The sequence below is a fragment of the Varanus komodoensis genome, unplaced genomic scaffold (genome assembly GCF_004798865.1).
Source record: "Varanus komodoensis strain SLA01 unplaced genomic scaffold, ASM479886v1 scaffold92, whole genome shotgun sequence".
Taxonomy (NCBI): domain Eukaryota; kingdom Metazoa; phylum Chordata; class Lepidosauria; order Squamata; family Varanidae; genus Varanus; species Varanus komodoensis.
The window spans coordinates 878,676-898,140 of record NW_025336624.1 but is presented as its reverse complement, the minus strand read 5'-3'; the positions used below and the strand labels follow the sequence as shown (position 1 = coordinate 898,140).

At 43.4% G+C, this 19,465-nt stretch overlaps 1 protein-coding gene across 1 annotated transcript in view; it reads right to left on the bottom strand.

The window, feature by feature from the left end:
* LOC123017372 (sodium channel protein type 4 subunit alpha-like) overlaps positions 1-15,884 on the bottom strand; it is a 61,861-nt gene extending 45,977 nt beyond the window's left edge. Inside the window, exons 1-8 of the mRNA XM_044418683.1 lie at positions 15,603-15,884; positions 7,715-7,833; positions 6,806-6,895; positions 5,639-5,767; positions 3,771-3,862; positions 2,975-3,241; positions 2,182-2,245; positions 1,664-1,805 (exon numbers count right to left, since the gene is read on the bottom strand). Of these exons, the coding sequence (XP_044274618.1) occupies positions 1,664-1,805; positions 2,182-2,245; positions 2,975-3,241; positions 3,771-3,862; positions 5,639-5,767; positions 6,806-6,895; positions 7,715-7,833; positions 15,603-15,869 (1,170 nt within the window). The 5' untranslated portion in view covers positions 15,870-15,884. The remainder of the gene's footprint in view (positions 1-1,663; positions 1,806-2,181; positions 2,246-2,974; positions 3,242-3,770; positions 3,863-5,638; positions 5,768-6,805; positions 6,896-7,714; positions 7,834-15,602) is intronic.
* Positions 15,885-19,465: the final 3,581 nt, after the last annotated feature.

The window sequence follows — 19,465 nt, the reverse complement described above, 5'->3', positions numbered from 1 at the left end:
TTAACAAAGAGGAGAAAATAGCAACAATGGTGGCCAGAGATTAGAGTCACTGAGGCATGGGCCATTGAGAGTATCTTGTCCAAGGGCCCTCAAAAGCCTGGATCAATCTAAAATAGCTTTAGGCCACAAAATAATTTCAAGACAGCTTATAAGATAGAAACACCTATTTTTTAATGAAAGTAGAAAATTTTGCTACCCCTGCTCACCCTGCCAAATATCTGCAGTCTTTGGACAGCTCCAATTAAACCAGATCCGTATATGCTAATCTCAAAGCAAGCCCCGTTGAATGCAATGGAACAGTTATTTCTAAATAAACACAAACAGGATTGCACTGTTAATTTCAGGACATTGACTTCTATAGTAGGTGGGATTGCCACATATGGCCATGTTCCACCTTTGTCAGTTTTGGTACCCAGTCAGCATACATCAAAGTTGGTATTACCAGATTGGAGTTACAATAGCAGCAACCACAGTAAGTCTGAGTTACAACTTTTGTTTACATTCATTTTCCTATACTTGTACTCCAGGTATTATTTCAGACTTCTGGGGAAAGGATTCAGGATGGTCCAAAGTTCCCCACTGTAAGAATGCAGTGCTAGCTCTTTAGGAGAGTGAAGTAGCTCTTTGGTCAGCTGATTTAGACTACCATGAAAAAGATAGCAAATCATTATCTACCTACCTACCTATCTATCTTTACTGAATTTTTACTGTAGGATATTCTGTCTCATATGCCAAAATGATTTAGTCACCCATGGGCTTAGGAAAGTGGATGATATATGCTCTTCTACCTTTGGCACCAAAGTCTTGGGTAGCTCTGAATAAGCATCAGAAATTTTTAAAAAGCCACTGAAGATAATAAATCAGACATTCTAGTCCACAAAATACTAAAACTAAAATGACAGCAACAGCAGCAGCAGCAAAAACCATCAGCAGTCTCCTTAATACTCATACACAACTTGGGAGAATGACAAGGAAAACATGAGCTGCGGCACTGTCTTGAAGGCCTGTACTAATAATGGGACTCAACAAACTTGAGGAGGCAGTTCATTTCAGAGATTTGCAAGCACTGCACACTTTCACTTGCAAACTTGAGTGCTCTCACAGACGGACAAGAGAGAAGGTCCTTTGTTGCTGGTCTTTAAATGTGGTTAAACCAGCACTTTAAACAAGGCTTGGCAACCCAATGGAAACGAGTGCAGCTGACACCATAGATGTCTTACAGCACTAACGGCTGAGCCCCCACTAAAACACACCCAACCATTTGCTGGAGCAATATTTTTAGTATGATAAGAAAGCTAAACATTAAATATTTATCTATATATTTCTGTTGATTTTGTATCATATTGTAAGCTTATAAGATTCAATTTTGCAAAGAATATGAACTTTCGACAGCAGGCAAGTATGAAAAAACTTTATTTCAAACCTTTTACTTTCAGAATTTTCTACCATACCAGTTCATATGAAACATTGACCAAACTCTAGGAAAACACCAAAACCTCCCCAGAAACTCCAAATTGCAAGGGAAGAACTATATGGTAAGCATGTTAACTTTCAGGAAGGTTTGTCTGGCATTACTAATAAGCTTCCCTGGAACGTCAAGGTTCCTCAGAATATGGGGCTGAAACTCCTGTTTTCTTGAAATGGCAATGTAAGTTTGACCTACCAGTTGGAAAAGGTTCTCCCAGTAGTCCTGAGTCATGAGGCGGAAGAGTGCAAGAAAGGCCCAGCTGAAAGTGTCATAGCTTGTATAACCATAGTTTGGGTTCTCACCAGCTTTCATGCAGACAAACCCTTCTGGGCATTGTCTAAGTGCAAGAAGAAACAGAGATTTCAGTGTGACATCATGTGAAGAGAAGACTTAAAAGCAGCATGCAGTCTCTACATCTAACAGGTCCCCAGGACTAGATATCCTCCGTCACCCCTGCACCCAGCATGTACATCTAGGACATTGTTATAGGGCCACTGCTAGTCTGAAGAATTGTACCACAACTGGACATTCAACATACGTAGCTTTTGCCAGCACAGTTCCTTTAACGTGCCACCTCATCCCCACCCTATTACCTTGTAGTATTTTCAAGCTGGTCAAATTAAAGAGCCCCCTGAAAACATACTGCCTCCTCAATCATGCCAGCATGCCCCCCCCCCCCATGAGTTCCCACAGCTGGGGCAGAGCTCACTCACCCAGCATCAGAACTGTTCCCACAGAGCAGAGCATCAAGCGCACCATCAAGGAAGTAGAAATTGGCTTCACAAGCAAAAAATAAGCAAGAGTGAAAATTTCCCAGTGTGGACTTTAAGACAATTGCATAATGACTTTAAAACAACTACAATAAAAGTAACTAGGTGTGAAACAGGAAATGGATGATCAGGAAACAATAGAAAAGCAGATGCGATGTGTGGGAGGCCATCACATTGGATCACAACCATGCAGCTGAATTTACAGTGTAATCCAATATAGTGCATTTATTCAGAGGTAAGTCACCTCTATTTTGCACCCAACTTACATTCTCAGTTTATTCCTGGGAACTGAAGCACACAATCAATTCTGATTATCATTGTCCATGAGTAGGTTTGCTCTTCTAGCAAGCTTACTGGGCATGGGAGCAATGTTCCCACACAAATCAGCACAACTTTTTTCCCCTTTCTAATGGCCCAACACTGAAGTGAAGGGTGATCACAGGGCCACCTGCTTCTTTCCTCAGAGTGCCCCCTGCGGAATATTTCTCTCAGTCTCAGAGAAGAGCAGCCAGCCCTACATTAACTGGATCAGTGATCTGGCTTGGTATGCAGCAGCTTGATCTGTAAGTCTAAAGGGGAAAAGCCATTAAGGAAAAGCCTCTGGGTCAGAGGCTTCAAAGAGTAACAAGGGCTGTTGACCACTGATCTGGTATGTATTTGTATTCCTGAACTTATACTGGTAGTTATCTTTCCAAGCCAAAATACTGGTACCTTTTATTTAAAAAGCCAGCCCTACCTTTATCATTGATGTATGAATCCCAGTCAAAGGTATCATTGCCATTCCACGTGGTATTGCTAAAGGGATCACTGTCTGGCACAAAGGCATCTTCTGCCAGTGTGTCATTGGGGAAGGGTGGCCACCGGACACACTTTTGCCGCAGGTTCCCCATGAAAAGTTGCAGGCCAATGAGCGCAAAGACAGCCAGGCAGAACACTGTGAGGATCATAACATCAGAGAGCTTCTTCACAGATTGGATCAAGGCACCCACAATTGTTTTCAGCCCTAGTTGAGAGTGAGAAGAGAAAAAGACACTTTGCTAATTTGATTTTTAAATTTTTAAAACGGTGCAATAAGGCATTTTATGGAGGGCAATTTAATTTAACTGTAGTCATTCTAACCTGCCTTCATCAATGCTGGAGGACACATGATGTCATTTGAAAACAATTGCACTGCAGGGGTGATAGCCATGGTAAAAGCAACCTTTTACTCCTTTCTCCCCATTGTCAACAGCAACTGATGCTTTGGAAGAGCCTTTCCTCTAATACGCTGCATCAACATTTCAAATCTAATCTTGGATTTTCACCTCTAGTACCTCTTTTCCTCCAATAGTAGAGCTATGTCACCTTTCTCTTTTTGATATAATGACATCTGACAACTCTTACGTATAATATAGATCAAGAGAGGCAAGGCCCTTGCATGATGAGAGGGCCTGGATGAAGTATGCCCACTGCTTGACTGATATATATGAGAAAGCAAACCCAGAGAAATGTCTCCCCCTCCACCCAACAGTGCCAACATCTGCATCACCCACCTGGAATGACTGTAATTGTTTTAAGCGCTCGAAGAACACGGAATGTCCGTAGAGCAGAGACGTTGCCCAAATCTACGAACTCTGTGACATAGCTATAAAACACAGGGCAGGACAGCTGTTAATTAAAAGGCAATTCAGAGAAGCAGAAACAGGGGCTACTAACTGGACAGAGAGATACAATTCTGGAGACAGATGGGTAGAAACACAATGCTGAGTTTAGACATGATGGCAGCAGATCAATGTTTTTAAAGCAGGATCTGCTCCAGTCCTGTAGAATGAGGGAGCTGGGGCCCAACATTGACTGCTAAGGGGGACCAAGATGAGGACTGAAGAACACTCCCCCTGCCAGCAGCCTATTTTGCCCCATCTCCAACGGCATTTGTCCCATCCAAATGCCCTTCGGTAGCAGAGACCAACAAAGGAGAAATGCACTTGTAGGGAGGTAATCTGTAGGTGAGAAAGGCCTCAGCACCCCCTGTAAGTACATTTCCCTGCTGGCTTTTACTGGGACAAATCCTGCTGCTATTATCTCTGCCTTGGCTATGATGTTCAAAGATAGAAAAAGCAAGCTACAGTTTTTTATGCTGATCAGTTATTTGTGTTGACAGAAAGGGTATGGATACTGGAATATCAACAAGCTGGAAGACAAGCTCAAGATTGCTTTCAGACCTTGCTTCCCACAAGGTGAGACATCCAAGGTAACATTTATAGGTTACGTTTCCTTTGGCAGGGAGAACACAGAGTGCTTGCTTATGCATTGCCAAAAAGAGGACACCGTTTTGTATAAAACTTGTATCTGCTAAATACTTATTTAGCAATAATGACAATAATTTAAGCAGAAACGTACAGCATCGCACTACGGCAGAGAGGCTGTGATCGGGTGACCGGGGTGCTTGCCGAGTGGGCTGTCCAGCTGCTAACTCTTGATGGGCAACATCGTGGAGTCTGTGCTGCCTTCACAGGGAAGACACTGAGAAATAGAGGACTGACCACTGACCACCTTCAAAAAGAGGATAGTCCTCTGCGAAGTGGGTCACATGACAGATACAGGGGAACAGCCATGGTGGAGAGGATGTGCTTTATCCATAGGAATATCTACAAATTTACAGGGTGAGCAGGCACGATGGAGCGCAGCCGCAAGCACCCCAACCGCCAGCTTTGAAGACGTGACAGCATGTGTGTGGGTGCTGCCAGTCCAGGCGTCCCGCTCCTGTGTCTCTCCAGGACCATTCAGAACCTGATATGAAGTCACCACACTTGGTGTTTCCCTGGTGTGCAGTCAGCAGCCAATAATCTAGAATGGGGCCTGTAAAATGCTGGATGTGATGAATCGCATAAGGTTTGTTTGTTTTAAATCAGGAAATTGATGGCTATGATGATGGCAGCCACAGATCCTTTTCCTAACTTCTAGTTAGGCCTTGACTGACTCTGTGTAAATCCAAACAACAGAAATGGCAACAGCAAACCATTCTGCTGCTACACAGCTCCTCATACACAGTCATTACTAGACCAAGTGCTGACAAGATGCCATTTTGCCCAAATCACAAAACTACAAAAGCAAAGCAGGCAATCAGTGCAATAAAATCAGAGGTCACTAAGCAGAGTCACTTTAGTGCTTAAATCTTGGCTAAAGATTGCTGTCTCAAAAGACATTTAACAGCCCTAAGTATATTTTGTCACAGAAAGGCAGGATGTAAATACTGAAGTTATATAAATAAAACATTTTGGGGAGTGGGGTGGTGGATTGGAAGTGTGGGTTCAGAGCTTGCTATCTCCATAGAGTAACACATAAGGCATTTTCCCCATGAGGACACTCTCTGGTTTTCTACAGCTGGTTTCTAACAGTGATCCAGCTGAAAACAACGTACGCCATAACGATGACACTAAAATCCAGCCAATTCCATGGATCCCGCAGAAATGTAAAGCTGTCAATGCAGAATCCCCGGGCGAGTATCTTGACCATAGACTCAAAGGTATAAATGCCAGTAAAGGTATATCTGTGAAAGAGGAAGGGTCAGAGTGTGAGGAAATAATCTCAAACAAGTCAAGAATTATTAATACTTTAAAAATGTATATACTTCCAAATTCAATGTGTTATAGCCTGTTTCCAAGCCGATAGCATCCCAAAAGTGGATATGTTGCAAACAGTTTACAGCAGGAAAATATATTTTATTTTATTTATTTATATTGCGATATATATCCTGCCTTTTTCCTACAAAGGGCTCAAGGCAGCTTACATCATTCTCCTTCTCCATCTTATCCCCACAACAACAACCCTGTGAGGTAGGTTGGGCTGAGAGTCTGTGACTGGCCCAAAGTCACCCAGTTGGCTCCATGGCTGAGCAGGGACTAGAACCCAGATCGTTTGAGTCCTAGTCCCATGCTCTTAACCACTACACCACACTGTCTCTTAAAAAGTATCCATACAAATATAAATGTACATTTCTGCAAGAAAATCTAAGTTAGGAAAAGAATTTGCCTAAATTTTATTTTTGAGATCATCAGCACCCCAGAATCAATCACCATAGGTCTGAGGATGACATTTCTTCTTCAGGACCAAGCTCTGAATAGGGAACAAGGGGGGGAACAGTTCTGACAATTTCAGGAGAGAAGCCAACTGCACTTCAGAAAGATGCTGGCATCCTGGTGTTCTGCCATGCCATCAAGAAACCTCTCCCCCTACCCAAGATGGAGAGTCTGGAACACCATTTAGCCCTGCCAGAGTGACAACAAAAACTTCTCATCTCTTCATGCTAGCTGGGTCCTAACACTTTTCCACAGGGATTTTCCCCCACCCCCAAGCAGCCTGATAGTTTGACAAAGATCATGGTGATCACAGTTGCTGCACCCTTCAGATCCTACAGGTTTCTTCATCTGGTTATACATCTTTCTTGTTTAAATTAAGTGTCTAGCTCTGCCCTTTGAATTCTTTCTTTTCTTCTAAAAAGAAAAGATCTTCTAAAGAGATCTTCTTCACATCTTCTAAAGAGTGCATAGGCTATTGGTAGAGGAAGAGGGGGAAAGAAAACACTTACTCTACATTCTTGGTCCATGGTGGAGGGTCACTCATAGTCATAAAGAAGCAATTGGTCAAGATGGTTATCATGATAAACATGCTGAATAATTTGAAAAGTAAGTCAAGGAAACTCATTAGGAAATTCTCAAGACAAATCCATTTGGTAAACCCAGAAGAACTCTGTTGGCTGTCCTCTTTGCTGGGCTTATAAGAACCCAAAGAAGCCATGGCATTTGAACCCGAACAACATTCTAAGCCTAAGGATGACCAAACCTCTACACAGCTGCTTGACAGGAGCAACAAAAGAGACTTAAAACTCCAGCCAAGTAGCCTAAATGGCACTCAGAGCAGCTGTCAGAGGCTCCCCGCCTGGCTTTTTTGGTAGACAAAGTAGAATAAAAATCTGTTTTTGTTGAACAGGGATCTGCTGTTTTGTTGGGTGGATATTGAGACTACACAACTGATAATGGTGGGGGGAGGGGGGGGACAGACCTAAACAGTAGGGAAAGAGAACAAAAAACTGCAGGTGCAAAAATGTGTATGCAGTTGTAACAACAGCAGTGGGCAGCAGTGTTGAAATGGCAAAGGAATGAGTACCAGGGAATGAGAAAACATGCCCCATCCACTATTAGAAAGAAGTTGCCGACATAGTGATGAAAACCTCTGCGAATTTAGTTTACCACAAAGATGCCTGGGATATGTGTCACTGCCTGTGGAATGACAGTGAAGGAGGGTGGAGGAAAGAAAATTCAGAGGCTGATCATCTGTTTGGTACTTGCACAAAAGCCTGCCCTTTGTCTCTAGGTGACTAACTTTGCCTTTGAAAAACATTAAACTGAGCGTTGACTCTGTAGCCCCTTCTCCACAAACAAAACCCACAACTTCCTTCTGATGTAGAACCACACCAGCTGAAGCAGTGTAAGGATATGAATGTATAAGCACTTGGATAGCGCCTCTCCGGACAGGGTGGAAAGGATCCAGGATATAGAGAGCAGGGGTGGTACTGAAGCGAAAAATGGTCTTCCCTTTGTTGAGGAGGATGTATGTCTGAGGAAAGGAAGAAAGAAACAGATACCATTGGAAATAACCCCAAAGGACACAGAATCACCTTCTAAAAGTATAATCTTCTACGCTGCAAAATTGCACAATAAATATTTATCATATGATGCTATTGCCAATTGGAGTCTGAATGTACCATTGCTCTTTGACTGGGAGAAGACAATTTCTTTTATATACACAAAAACATGTTTGGGAAAAGCCAGAGGCCCATCTCTGGTCTGAGAGGCCCTGAGAGGTACTCTCTGCCCCTCCAAATGCCACCTCCTAAACACACTACCAGGTGGCTGGTGAGGCAGTGGGCAGCAGCGGCAGAGATGGGGCTGGTGGGGAGCCACACGGGGACAGATGAATGCAGAAAACAGCAGCAGCAGCCGCTCCAGCCTCCTGGGACTCACAAGCCCTCCTTGTTCCTGGGTTTTATGCAGGGCCTTTCCACTCCAGGGCCTGCTTTTGAAGTTAGCCTGTGCTGTGAGCTTTGTTGCCTGTGATTTTGCAACCCATGAGCATAGTGGGATTTTGCATCCATAGGAGGGGGCAGTCCATGACAGAATGTGTCCACCTACCATTTATTTGACCTCCTGTGCCCCTCATTGCTCTGTACCCCTCTCACAGTACTTTTTCTCCATTCTGGACATGCATGTTGGGGTGTAATTCACCTGTGCACACTATTTTCCTAAAGCCATTTGTTTTTACTGGCAATCTGGCATTTCGGAATTTCTTAACTTAGAAATAGGAAGCATGCAGCTTGCCTGTGTTTGTTGACTTCTTTCTCAGTTCCAAGTGAACATGGCTGCTAGAAAGGGATTCTCCTGGTGGGTAGCTGAGAGGAGATGGGGTGGATCTCCCTCTCCCTATTTTGTAAAAGCAATGCTCAGTTTCCCACTACCACCACGAAGCTGAGTCATACAGTTTTATTTAAATTTATAGTCCTTGAGTGAGTCTGTCATTCTGGAATACCACTAACACACATTCATATTTATTTTAAACGCAGCTAATGCAAAGTGAAGCAAGCAATTTCAGTACTGCATTCCGGGAGTAAAGCACAAAGGGAAGCAACTATCAGGGCGACTGCTAATGCAGTTTTAAACCACCAATTTCCTTTTTAAAAGACTAAGCAGCTTCTCCTCCAGCTTGGTAGCATATTGCTACTACGTAAAATTTTTGCCTCAGTGCCCCTCCCACACACACACTCCATCATCAACAAGCTGTCTAACATAATTTAAACCATTATTAATTTAAAATGAAAAAAAGTATTTATAATAATTGCTCAAGTCTGTTCCTCTGGAATACCAATAACATATTTTTCAAAGCAAGCACCACAACAGTCCACAAAACTAAACAGACTAAATAAGAAAGCAATTAACTGGCTGCTAATGAGATTTTGAAAAGTTTGTAGGAGCTGCAGGACATGACTCTACAAGAGGAAATACACACCAAGCAATCAGGAAAGAAGGGGTATCTCCAACAGATCATCTGCATTCCCCAGGAATAACTCCTCCCACCTTTGTTCATTCTGCATTTTATTATCCACACCATCAGAGGAAATGGGCAGCTATTCTGCTCATTCTCTACTGAACAAAGAAAGCACTTTTGGCTAATACACTGCAATTGGATCATCGGGCAACAAAAATATCTGAATTGGATAAAGAAGTTATTTCTTTGCAAGACTCATAGTAAACTGAATGCTCGAATTAAGCACATTCCAGAATGATCATAATTAGAAGAAAAAAAGTTAAAATGATATTATTGAATGGATTAAAGAAATGATTCCTGATGTAAAATGGGAACAAGAGGATTTTGAAAGGATACATTGAGTTGGCTACAACTGAGGAGCTAGGAAGTTTCCAAGAGATGTTTTGGTCAGATTTTCAAATTATTACAAGAAACATAGATTTAAGAAAATAATGAAAGAAAAATCAAAACCAACTGAAATTTAAAGGAGCCCCTATTCTGGTCTACCAAGATCTTGGCTTCCAGACTCTAGAATGTAGACAGTCGCTGAGGCTAATTAAGGCTGTTCTATTGAAGAATAACATCAAATATACCCACTGGATACCCAGTGTTCATGAAAGTCTTGCATAAGGGTAGAACATAGATAATAAATTCACCAGAACAGGGTGAAAGCTTTAGTTTAGTAGATGGGGACTTATGGATGAAGTAGAAGATCAAGGATGTAAACTGCAGGAAAGGCCCTGGCAGCAGTGCAGATTCGAGAATCGGCCTTTGATGGAGTATGAACAAAAGAATGTTGACTAACAAGCAAAGGCCAGGGGGCAGTTGGCAGAATCTCACTAATACTAGACCTCAGTTTGATTGATGAAGGACAACTGGAAAAGAAGAAGAAACAAGGAGGAGGAAAGTAGAAAAAACTGTACTGACGTGGAAAGGGTAAATTTAAGTTATTGTAGAAATTGTAGAAAACATATAAGACTTAGGAGACAAAGTCATAAAAATAGTAGAGTAAGGCTAACTAAATAATATAAGGTTGAAAGCACTGTATTTTGAATGAGTCTAATGATTAAAGCATGACATATTGAATGAATTTAATAATTAAGTTTAATGTTAAATAGCTACTGTGTATTGGGGGAAGTCTACTTAAATATATTAGTATATATAATGGTAATGTAAGAGGTAGAAGAAGCTAAGTAGGGTAAATATAAGCTAAAAATAAGGAATAATTAATTACAAAAGGACAATATGTGAAATGGTTCAAGCATCACTATGCTATGTTCTCAATGACCTTCCTCAAAGTTGGTTGCTATATTTTGTTCTAACTGCAGTTTCTGAACAATCTATGAAAGCAGCCTTCAGAACCATGTGCAACATATTTCTGGAAGTTAAAGAAAACTGGGTAGGCCAGGGGTTCCCAAATCCCTTGGGTCCATGAGCACATTTGGAATATTGAGTAATTGTCATGGCAGCTGTCAAAAAGTGGATACTGCCCATTCAGAAAAAGGCTACAATGATCGCTATGGTTGCTCACAAATCAACATGTACCCAGAAGGCAAACTGGTGAATTTAAAAATAACTCACCCAAACTGCTCCAAAGCACAAAAACATGAGGGACTCAGAAGCATTACTGGAAATCAAGGTAACACTGGAGGATCAGCTAAGATGGCAAGAGAGCTCAGTGCACAGATGCCAGAGCTGGGCTTCCTGTCTATGGGGGGCAGAAGCTAGTGAACCAGCCGCAGCTGGTGAAAGCCACTCTGCCACAAATCCACCTGGGCCTCCAGTGACAAAGCTGGGTCTGTAAGCACTCCCAGACTGAGAAGCCGATTCTCAGACAGCAGTGCAATCTCATCCATAAGAGATGATCCTCCACCAACAGTATGTCCATCTTGTCAGGACTGAGATACAGATTACTGATCCCAGGCACTGATTCAGATGTAATCATGCCGATTATATCCAACTTCAAAATCACCTCACCTCACCTCACCTCACCCCACCTCAGCAATTTCATGTAGATGCCAAAAAGCATTAAGGACAAGATGCAATCCTGTGGAACACCAGGGCAGAGCATTTGTCCCAGCACCACCACCTTTTAGAATCATCCTTCAGGTAGAAATGAATCAACAAAAATACGATGGTCCCAGTTCCAAAACTGGTGTTCCTTTGTGGCAGTAGAAGTAGATAAAAAGGACAAGGAGGAAAATGTTTTGGATCTCCAGTGAAGCCAGGACTACCAAAGAACCAGCAAAAACACACAAGGGGAAAAATATTGGTCTGTGGGAGTTCTGCCTTCCCATTCCTGCACCAGCTGGGGGTCTTGAGGATATGGTGGAGACTTGCGATACAGGGGGGATTCTGCCTATGCTGCTGCAAGTGGAGATATGCTGTCACAACTCCATACTGATGTACTGTACTGCTGATACAGCTCTGCTAGTAGAAGACCTGAAACGGAGCAGAGATGTGAATCTGAGGTAAGTGCAACTGGGGAGGGACATACATAGGCTAGATCCTGTACTTCTTCAGGACTTAGCTATCAAGATGTGTGTGCGCGCGCACGTGCATGTGTGTGTGTGCACTGACCTTGGAAGTGGCACTGGAAAGCAAAACCATCCAACCAACCCACCCTGCCCCCATCTCCTTTGAACCTGCTCACATTGCCACAAAGGAGCCCTGAAGCATCACTCTTCAGTGCCACAGCACTCCTCTATCACTATACAATCCCCTGGACATGGGAGCAGATCCCATATGAGAGGGCATGTGGTGTGAGCCTATGTTGCGCATACAAGAGGGAACTTTGGTGATAGGAGCTACAGAGAAAGGATACTTTGCACAGGCAACTTGGCAAAGCGCTCAGCAATGTGTTTGAACCTCAGCCTAAGTCCTCTCCTCTCAAAACTCTTTCAGGTCCCCTCATCCCACATCAGTTTCTACTCTGTCAATGCCATTAGGTCAGTTAGGACAAAAAGAACTCCATACAGGCAAGCAAGAGAACCACATACCAGTAGGCAAGTGAAGGGGATTCTAGAACCTGGTTCATCAAATGATCACTAGCTTCCAGTTCTGGCTTGTTGGGGAGAGACAAGCCAGAATCCTAGGTCAGACACCATGCAAAACAATTCAGGATGAAAGAATCCCTGGATTATTTAGTCATTTTGCAGGCAGCGGCATCCCAGTGAGAATGAGATAGCCACATGAATTAGCATGCTGATCCATTCACAGAGACCTTATGAGAATGGGGCCCTTATGTCAAAGCAGATCTGCTGCTAATGTCCCCACATGGTATGAAAACTATATACTTGGCTATACTGCAGTGTTAGCAACAGTTTCTCCCACACAGGAGACACATAGGGGAAGCTTTGTGCTAGTGAATGACAGTCACTCCACCCTACCATTTCAATTCATGGGTTATGCCAACTGGTGGGAGCTCTCCAAGGCAGGAGTTTTACCCAGCCCTGAAATCCTTTTAACCAGAGATTTACTGCATGACAGGTATATGCCTGCTTGTTGATGTACAATGGGCTTGCTAAGATCTCCCCACATCGCCTGTGCCACCCAGCTTGATGACATTTGGAAGCAGCCTTTGGTGCAACCTGAAAGTCTCCCATTGGGAAAGAAAACAAGAAAGCCTTGTGTTCAGGCAGAAGGGTTTGGATATACCTAATACCCTTTGGGTGATTCATCAAGAAGTTTATTATGCATGCTCCCAAAAATTTTGGGTGGCTTCGGCTTTCATTCAGGCAAGACTGAAGACTGAGTCCTGGCTGAGTTTTTTGAGTATTTTCTTGGAATACCAGTGGATCTCAAATTGGAGACTCTTGGAATTGTACCGAGATGTCTTATTCTCTGTATTTATTTATTTGGGATATTTGTAGCCCATCCAATCACTCTGGGTCTCTGGACGGCTCACAAAAGAATAAATAAATACAATGATATAAATATAAATATCATAAATACCCCAAACTAAATAACCTATGACTGAAATAAAAATATATTAAACATTAAAATATTGGGTGAATAAAAAGGTCTTGACCTGGCACTGAAAAGCATATAATGACAGCACCAGGTGGATCTCTCTAGGGAGCGCATTCCATAGCTGGCGTGCCACCGCAGAGAAAGCCCTGCTCTGGGTATTCTGTCTCCTGATCTCCTTCAAGGAGGGTTCCTGGAGCAAGGCTTCTGCTGCAGATCTTAAGGGGCATGAGGGCATGTAGGGAAAAAATGTTCCTTTAGGTATCCTGGTCCCAAGCTGTTTAGGGCTTTATAGGTCATAATTAGCACCTTAAATTAGGCCCAGACTTTGATGGGAAGCCAGTGGAGCTGATGGAGGACCGGAGTTATATGAGAGTAATGACTGGTCCCCGACAGCTTCCTGACAGCTCTTTTTTGCACCATTTGAAGTACCCAGACCATCTTCAAGGGCAGCCCCACATAGAGCGCATTACAATAGTCCAGCCAGGAGGTTACCAGTGCGTGGGTCTCTATTGCTAGGCAGTTTAAGTTCAGGTAAGGATGCAGCTGATGGATCAGCTGAAGCTGAAGGAAAGTGCTCTTCGCCATCACTGTCACCTGGGCCTCCAGGGACAGCTCTGGGTCGAGGAGTACTCCTAGGCTGCGGATCCTGTCCTTTAGAGGGAGTGCAACCCAACCAAAATCACTTACCTGGAAACCTGAACCACCCACCGAAAGGACCTCCATCTTATCTGGATTGAGCTTCAGTTTATTGGCCTTCATCCTGCCCATTACCTTGGCCAGGCACTGGTTTAGCAAGTTTAGCAAGCCGCTGCATGGCAAGGTGCCAGCTTACTCGCAAGGAGATCAGCTTGGACTCGCTTGGAGAAAACAATCTCCTTTTGAGCAAGCCACCGCATGGAAAATTCCACAAAAGTCTAAGGCCGCAAACACTGAACCGTGACTTCACGGGGGTATACTGTAGATGTAAACGAGAGGTAGAGCTGGGTGCCATCAGTGTATTGGTGACTCCGCAGCCCAGACCTCCTGATGACCTCTTCCAACAGTTGTCCACAACATCAAGCCACATCAACTGAAATTCATCCAAGAATGCTGGACCAGACGGGGCTGTGGACACCTCCCATGATGGAACCCTATCAACTGTGGAGTCCAGCTTGTGATGAATCTGAGCGATTTTCTCCTTACAGTGCTGGGTAAAGTCATCACAACGGGCTATTGATGGTGCCACAGGATCTTTTTTAGGACCAGGATGTATTAGGCCATGCACCACTCAAAAAAGCTCCGCTGGATGGCACTGTGAGGAGGCAATGGAAACAGAGGAGAATTTCTTGTTTGCCCCCCTCACCACCACAGCATAGGCTCAATAATGAGCACGTAAGCATGTTCAGTCAGATTCATCCAGTGATTTCCTCCACCTGCGCCCTAATCGTCTCCCAGCCTTCTTCATCGTCCAAAACTCAGGTGTATACCATGAAAATGAACAGGCTTTGCCTGGAGGGAGAGGACACTTAGGAGTGATCGTGTTGATGGCTCCAGTCACTTCCCCATTCCACAAATCAACCAGAGCATCAACAGGAGCACCAGCTTTATCAACTGGAAAATCCCCCAGAGCCCTCAGGAATCCATCAGGATCCATCCAACTCTGAGGGCAGACCATCTTAATGGCATCCGCACCCTTACATAGGGAAAGGCCAGCCCCGAGCTCAAACCTCAGAAGGAAGTGATCTGACCATGACAAGGGAGTCAAACACAAGTTTCTCACTTCCAGATCACCATCTTCCTGCCCTGTTAGAAAACCAGGTCCAGAGTGTGACCTCATGCATGGGTTGGGCCAACAACATGTTGAGGAGCCCCATGGCCATCATGGAGGCCATGAAGTCCTGAGCCGCCCCAGTCAGAACAGTCTCGGCATGGAGATTGAAGTCCCCCAGGGCCAACATCCTGGGGGTCCTCAATACCAGGTCCAGGATGATTTCCGTCAGCTCGGGCAGGGAGTCTGATGGGCAGAAGGTTGCATGGTACACCAGGAGAATCCCTAATCTGTCTCAATTGCCCATCACCAGGTAAAAACACTATAGACCCGGTCTTCAGGAAGCAGGAAGCTCCGTGAGGGAAATTGAAGCTCAATGAACCACGGAGACCCCCCCCCTCCTCCCAGGGTGTGGCTAGTGCTGGATCAGATACCCAGGCGGGCATAACTGAGTAAGGGCTACGTCCCCACCCCCTCTCCCGCCCAGGTCTCTGTAATGCAAGCCATGTATCACCATGGCACTTTGCCAGAGATAGGAACTGAATTCCATCTCACCTTGTGGCTGGGTTCTTCCCTTCCCACTTACTTTCTTATCATGGTAGAAAGGGTCCAGCTCTTCCAGGGGCACCCCAATGAGGTCTGGAGGAGGATCCCCATAAATGAGAGGGAGGGTTTTTCCTTGCTCAAGGTCACTGCGGGGTTTGGGCTCATCTTGTTCCTCAAGAGCTTCCTCATGGTGCTTTTCCAACTTCTTAGCTTCCTTCTCAGCAACACGTTTCTCTATTGCTGCAAGAGACTCACGAGTGAATGGGCGCAGGGAGTCAGGACCAGGAATGTGGGGGGGAAGTGCCATCTTGGCATTCTGCTCCTGGACCTATTCTGTGTGGTGTCACAGAACAATGGTGGGAAGACTGTAAAGACAAGGAGAGAAAAATTGGTTTCACACAAGACTAACTGCACTCCATGGCAAGTTTACTTATTGATTTTAATAACTATATGTTACTAGTAAGCAGGTGATCTCCACATACATATAGGGTGATATAATTTATACTAGCACTTTAGATTGGAAATGGGGTATACCATTTTTTGAATTCCTGCATCCCATTTAAAAAGGTATCTTCCCTTAGATAATTAGCAGATCTGAGAGAACCAGCTCAGGACTCACTTTACTGTACTAATTTTCTATTTCTTGGGAAATTTTTGTTTGACTTGGGAGTGGGAACCAACTCTGGGGAAATTCTTCATCTCCAAACTATTTATTTATTTTCATTTCCATGCCACCCCATTACCCAAAGGTTCTCTGGGCAGCTTACAATACTAGAACATAAAAATATACATAAATACAATAAAACAATTATTGATCATATATAAAGATAAGACCATAACATAAAGCACCTCAAATAAAATATACTAACACATACCAGTAAACACAACCAACGAATTTACCAAAATTAATAAAAGTATTAAATAAAATTAAATCAACTCAAAACTTGCTTAAACAAAAAAAAAATTAGTCCATTTTTGTAAGTCTTTTTGGATCTTCATCCAAGTTATTTGATAATTGTCTTGTATCATTATGCCCTGTGATGCTTATTCCTAAGAATTTAAGGATTACTAAGAAAGCTACCTCCTAATTGCTAACTCTCCCTGGTCCAAAAACAAGCCACCTGCTGTGGTTTTCTGCCAAGCTTCTTGTAAAAGCTGAAATTAAAGCACCCATCAGTGATCCTGGATCACACCAGCATTCATCCAGCCAGGGTAGTACTTGCTCTTTTCTGACTGAAATAGCAACATTTAAAAGCATGACTTGAAAGATCTTTCATATTAAACAGAACATCACTCGCATTTCTAACAGCATAATATATTTCACTCCAATTGCAGCATGTATTATGTTGGTAAAAATCCACCACTGATCTCTGTGATACAAGTCAGCTTTAGTATCAAAGAAGACAGAACAACCTATGGCAAAACATTTTTATTCTGCTGGCCCCAGTCTTTCAGATATGGCAGTATTTCCTCCAGAACCACCACCTGATCGAGTAATCCTTGATACAAGGGACAACATATGGATTGATAGACTGGATCGATTGATTTCAAATGGACTAAACCTGGAGATTATACCATGTCCTGCACTTCTCTTGCAAGTGGGGAAATCCATCCACGGCCATAACACACTGCAACAGCCACTGCGGATGCTTCAGTGCCATCTCTTCTACTAACTGCCCCTGACACAGGTGTAAGCCAAAATATTTGGTAACTCTTAAAGAATGTACATTCATTTTTGTTTTGCTAATTACTTTATTAGACATACAGATTCTTATTGCAATTGGTCACATGGCTCAGGGCTTCATTGCCGTTTAGTAGCTTTATTACAGCCAATATGATACTGTGCTGTATGGCAATGCAAACAGTGGAATTTGAACTGGGGCAGGGGGAAGACTATAATATAGCAGTTCTTTAGGTTCAAAGTAAGAGTGGCCAAACAATTACACATCCTTGCCAGAGGAGTGAGAGAAGCCATAGTGGAGGCAGTAATAATAACAAAAAGTGTTTAAAAAACTGCTTTCTAATGTTCAAAGTATTAATTCTTTCAACTGCACTCCAAGGTACCCTGGTGCCATTGCGCCCATATTTACAGATGAAGGAGTGTGATAGGGGAAAGAGTGGCTTCCCTAAAGCCATGCTGGGAATGTATAATTAGAACAGGGTCTTCAGACCTCAGACATTTACTGGCCACTATACTATGCCAGTTCTCATGCAGACTGAGCAACATACCTACCATTAACTTAGCATATTACCCCCAAGACATAAAAGCTCTCAGCCTTAGCTTATAACAGTTTGTGACAGTCACCTACCACACAGGACCGTAAAGCCCATTTCAGATTTAAACAGTTGCATATTTGTTGATTTTAATTTTTTACACATCTGTCCTCCCAAGCACCCAAGTAACCTGAACAGAACATCTACTCTAAGATAAGTGGGACTGGGGACAGGGGATCCATGGAAGGATGAAGCCTAACTTCTTTAGACTGGCTGCCGTTTGCTGCTATGGCAGCAGCTCCTGCAGGGATCCTGCTGCCTCTTGTGAGAAGAGTTTTGTACTTGGCTGTTTCTCCAGCTGCTGTGGGCCATCAGAGAAGGAATCAGGTTTCAGCAACAAGATGACTCAGGACATGCCTCTCAAGAAAGAGGAGGAAAGGACAGAGGGAGAAAGAGGCACATAGGATAAAAGTAAGGCTGAGGACCACTATCATGCCAGTCTGCTACACATGCATGCCTTTTTTTCTCTGCCCACATTCAAGAACCTTTTTTTACCACCTGCTAGCTGACTTCTGTACAGTGTACAGCCTGCATTTTAGTCACTGCAGATGCTGTGGAATAGTTAGAGATTATCTAGTAATTTTTAATGTAAAGAACAAACACCATATCAACTTTTTAAAAGAAATTGTGAGGGTCAAGCTAAGTTGCAAAGTAAATGGGTGCATCGGTGCTGTACAAATTAATCCAGACAATAATTTTTGGTATGATGCACAACTTAACAAGTTCATGGGGTTTCAGAGCGTCAGAGAAACCAAAAGCAATACGGCCAGATTCTCTGACTGATCTTGTCTCCTAGCAGGATCACAATGGCCAAAGCTGAAACACCAAGACAAAGATGTACCCACCCTCTTCAGAAGTAATGGTCACACCAGCAGAAGAGCGATAGATGTCCCCACTGGTGATGGGGCTGGAAAACCCCCAGAAAGCCAGCTATTGGGCAGCAGCAGTAAGTGAAGGTGACAATGAAGGAATACCTTTCACAGGCAGGGGCAGTGATGCTCAAGCTAACTCTGGTTAGTACTGTGCCGAAGGTGGCAAGGAGAAACCACTTCTGAATCTTCTTACCTTATGAACCCTATGATGAAACAGTCCAAAATGAAACCAGAGCTAGTACCAGAAGATGAGTCTTCTAGGTCAAAAGACACTCAATCAGCTACAGGAGAAGAGCAAAGGACAGGTATGAATAGTGCTGTGGCTAATGGCACAACTCAATCAAAGCTGAAACAAAGTCTAGCAGCTGACATGCACAGAGGTGAAAGAAAAGTCTGATGCTGCACAACACACACACCTGGAACAAGACAGGGATGAATCAAGGCAAACTGGAAATTGTACAGCAAGAAATGAAACAGCATAACAGCATACTTGGCGTGAGCTAACTAAAGTGGACTGGAATGGGATGTTTTCAACCAGGAAAGCACAAACTCTTTTATTCTGGAAATGACAAATTCAGAAGAAATGGAGAGGTTCCAGCACTGAGGCAAGATATAGCACAGCCTGTAAGGGGCTATAAAGCAAAGTCTGACTGAATCATATCAATTAGAAATTGTGGAAGTTTAACCATCATCCAAGTCTATTCTCCAACAATAGTCACTGAAGTAGAAGAACTCAAAAATGTTAATACAGGCACCC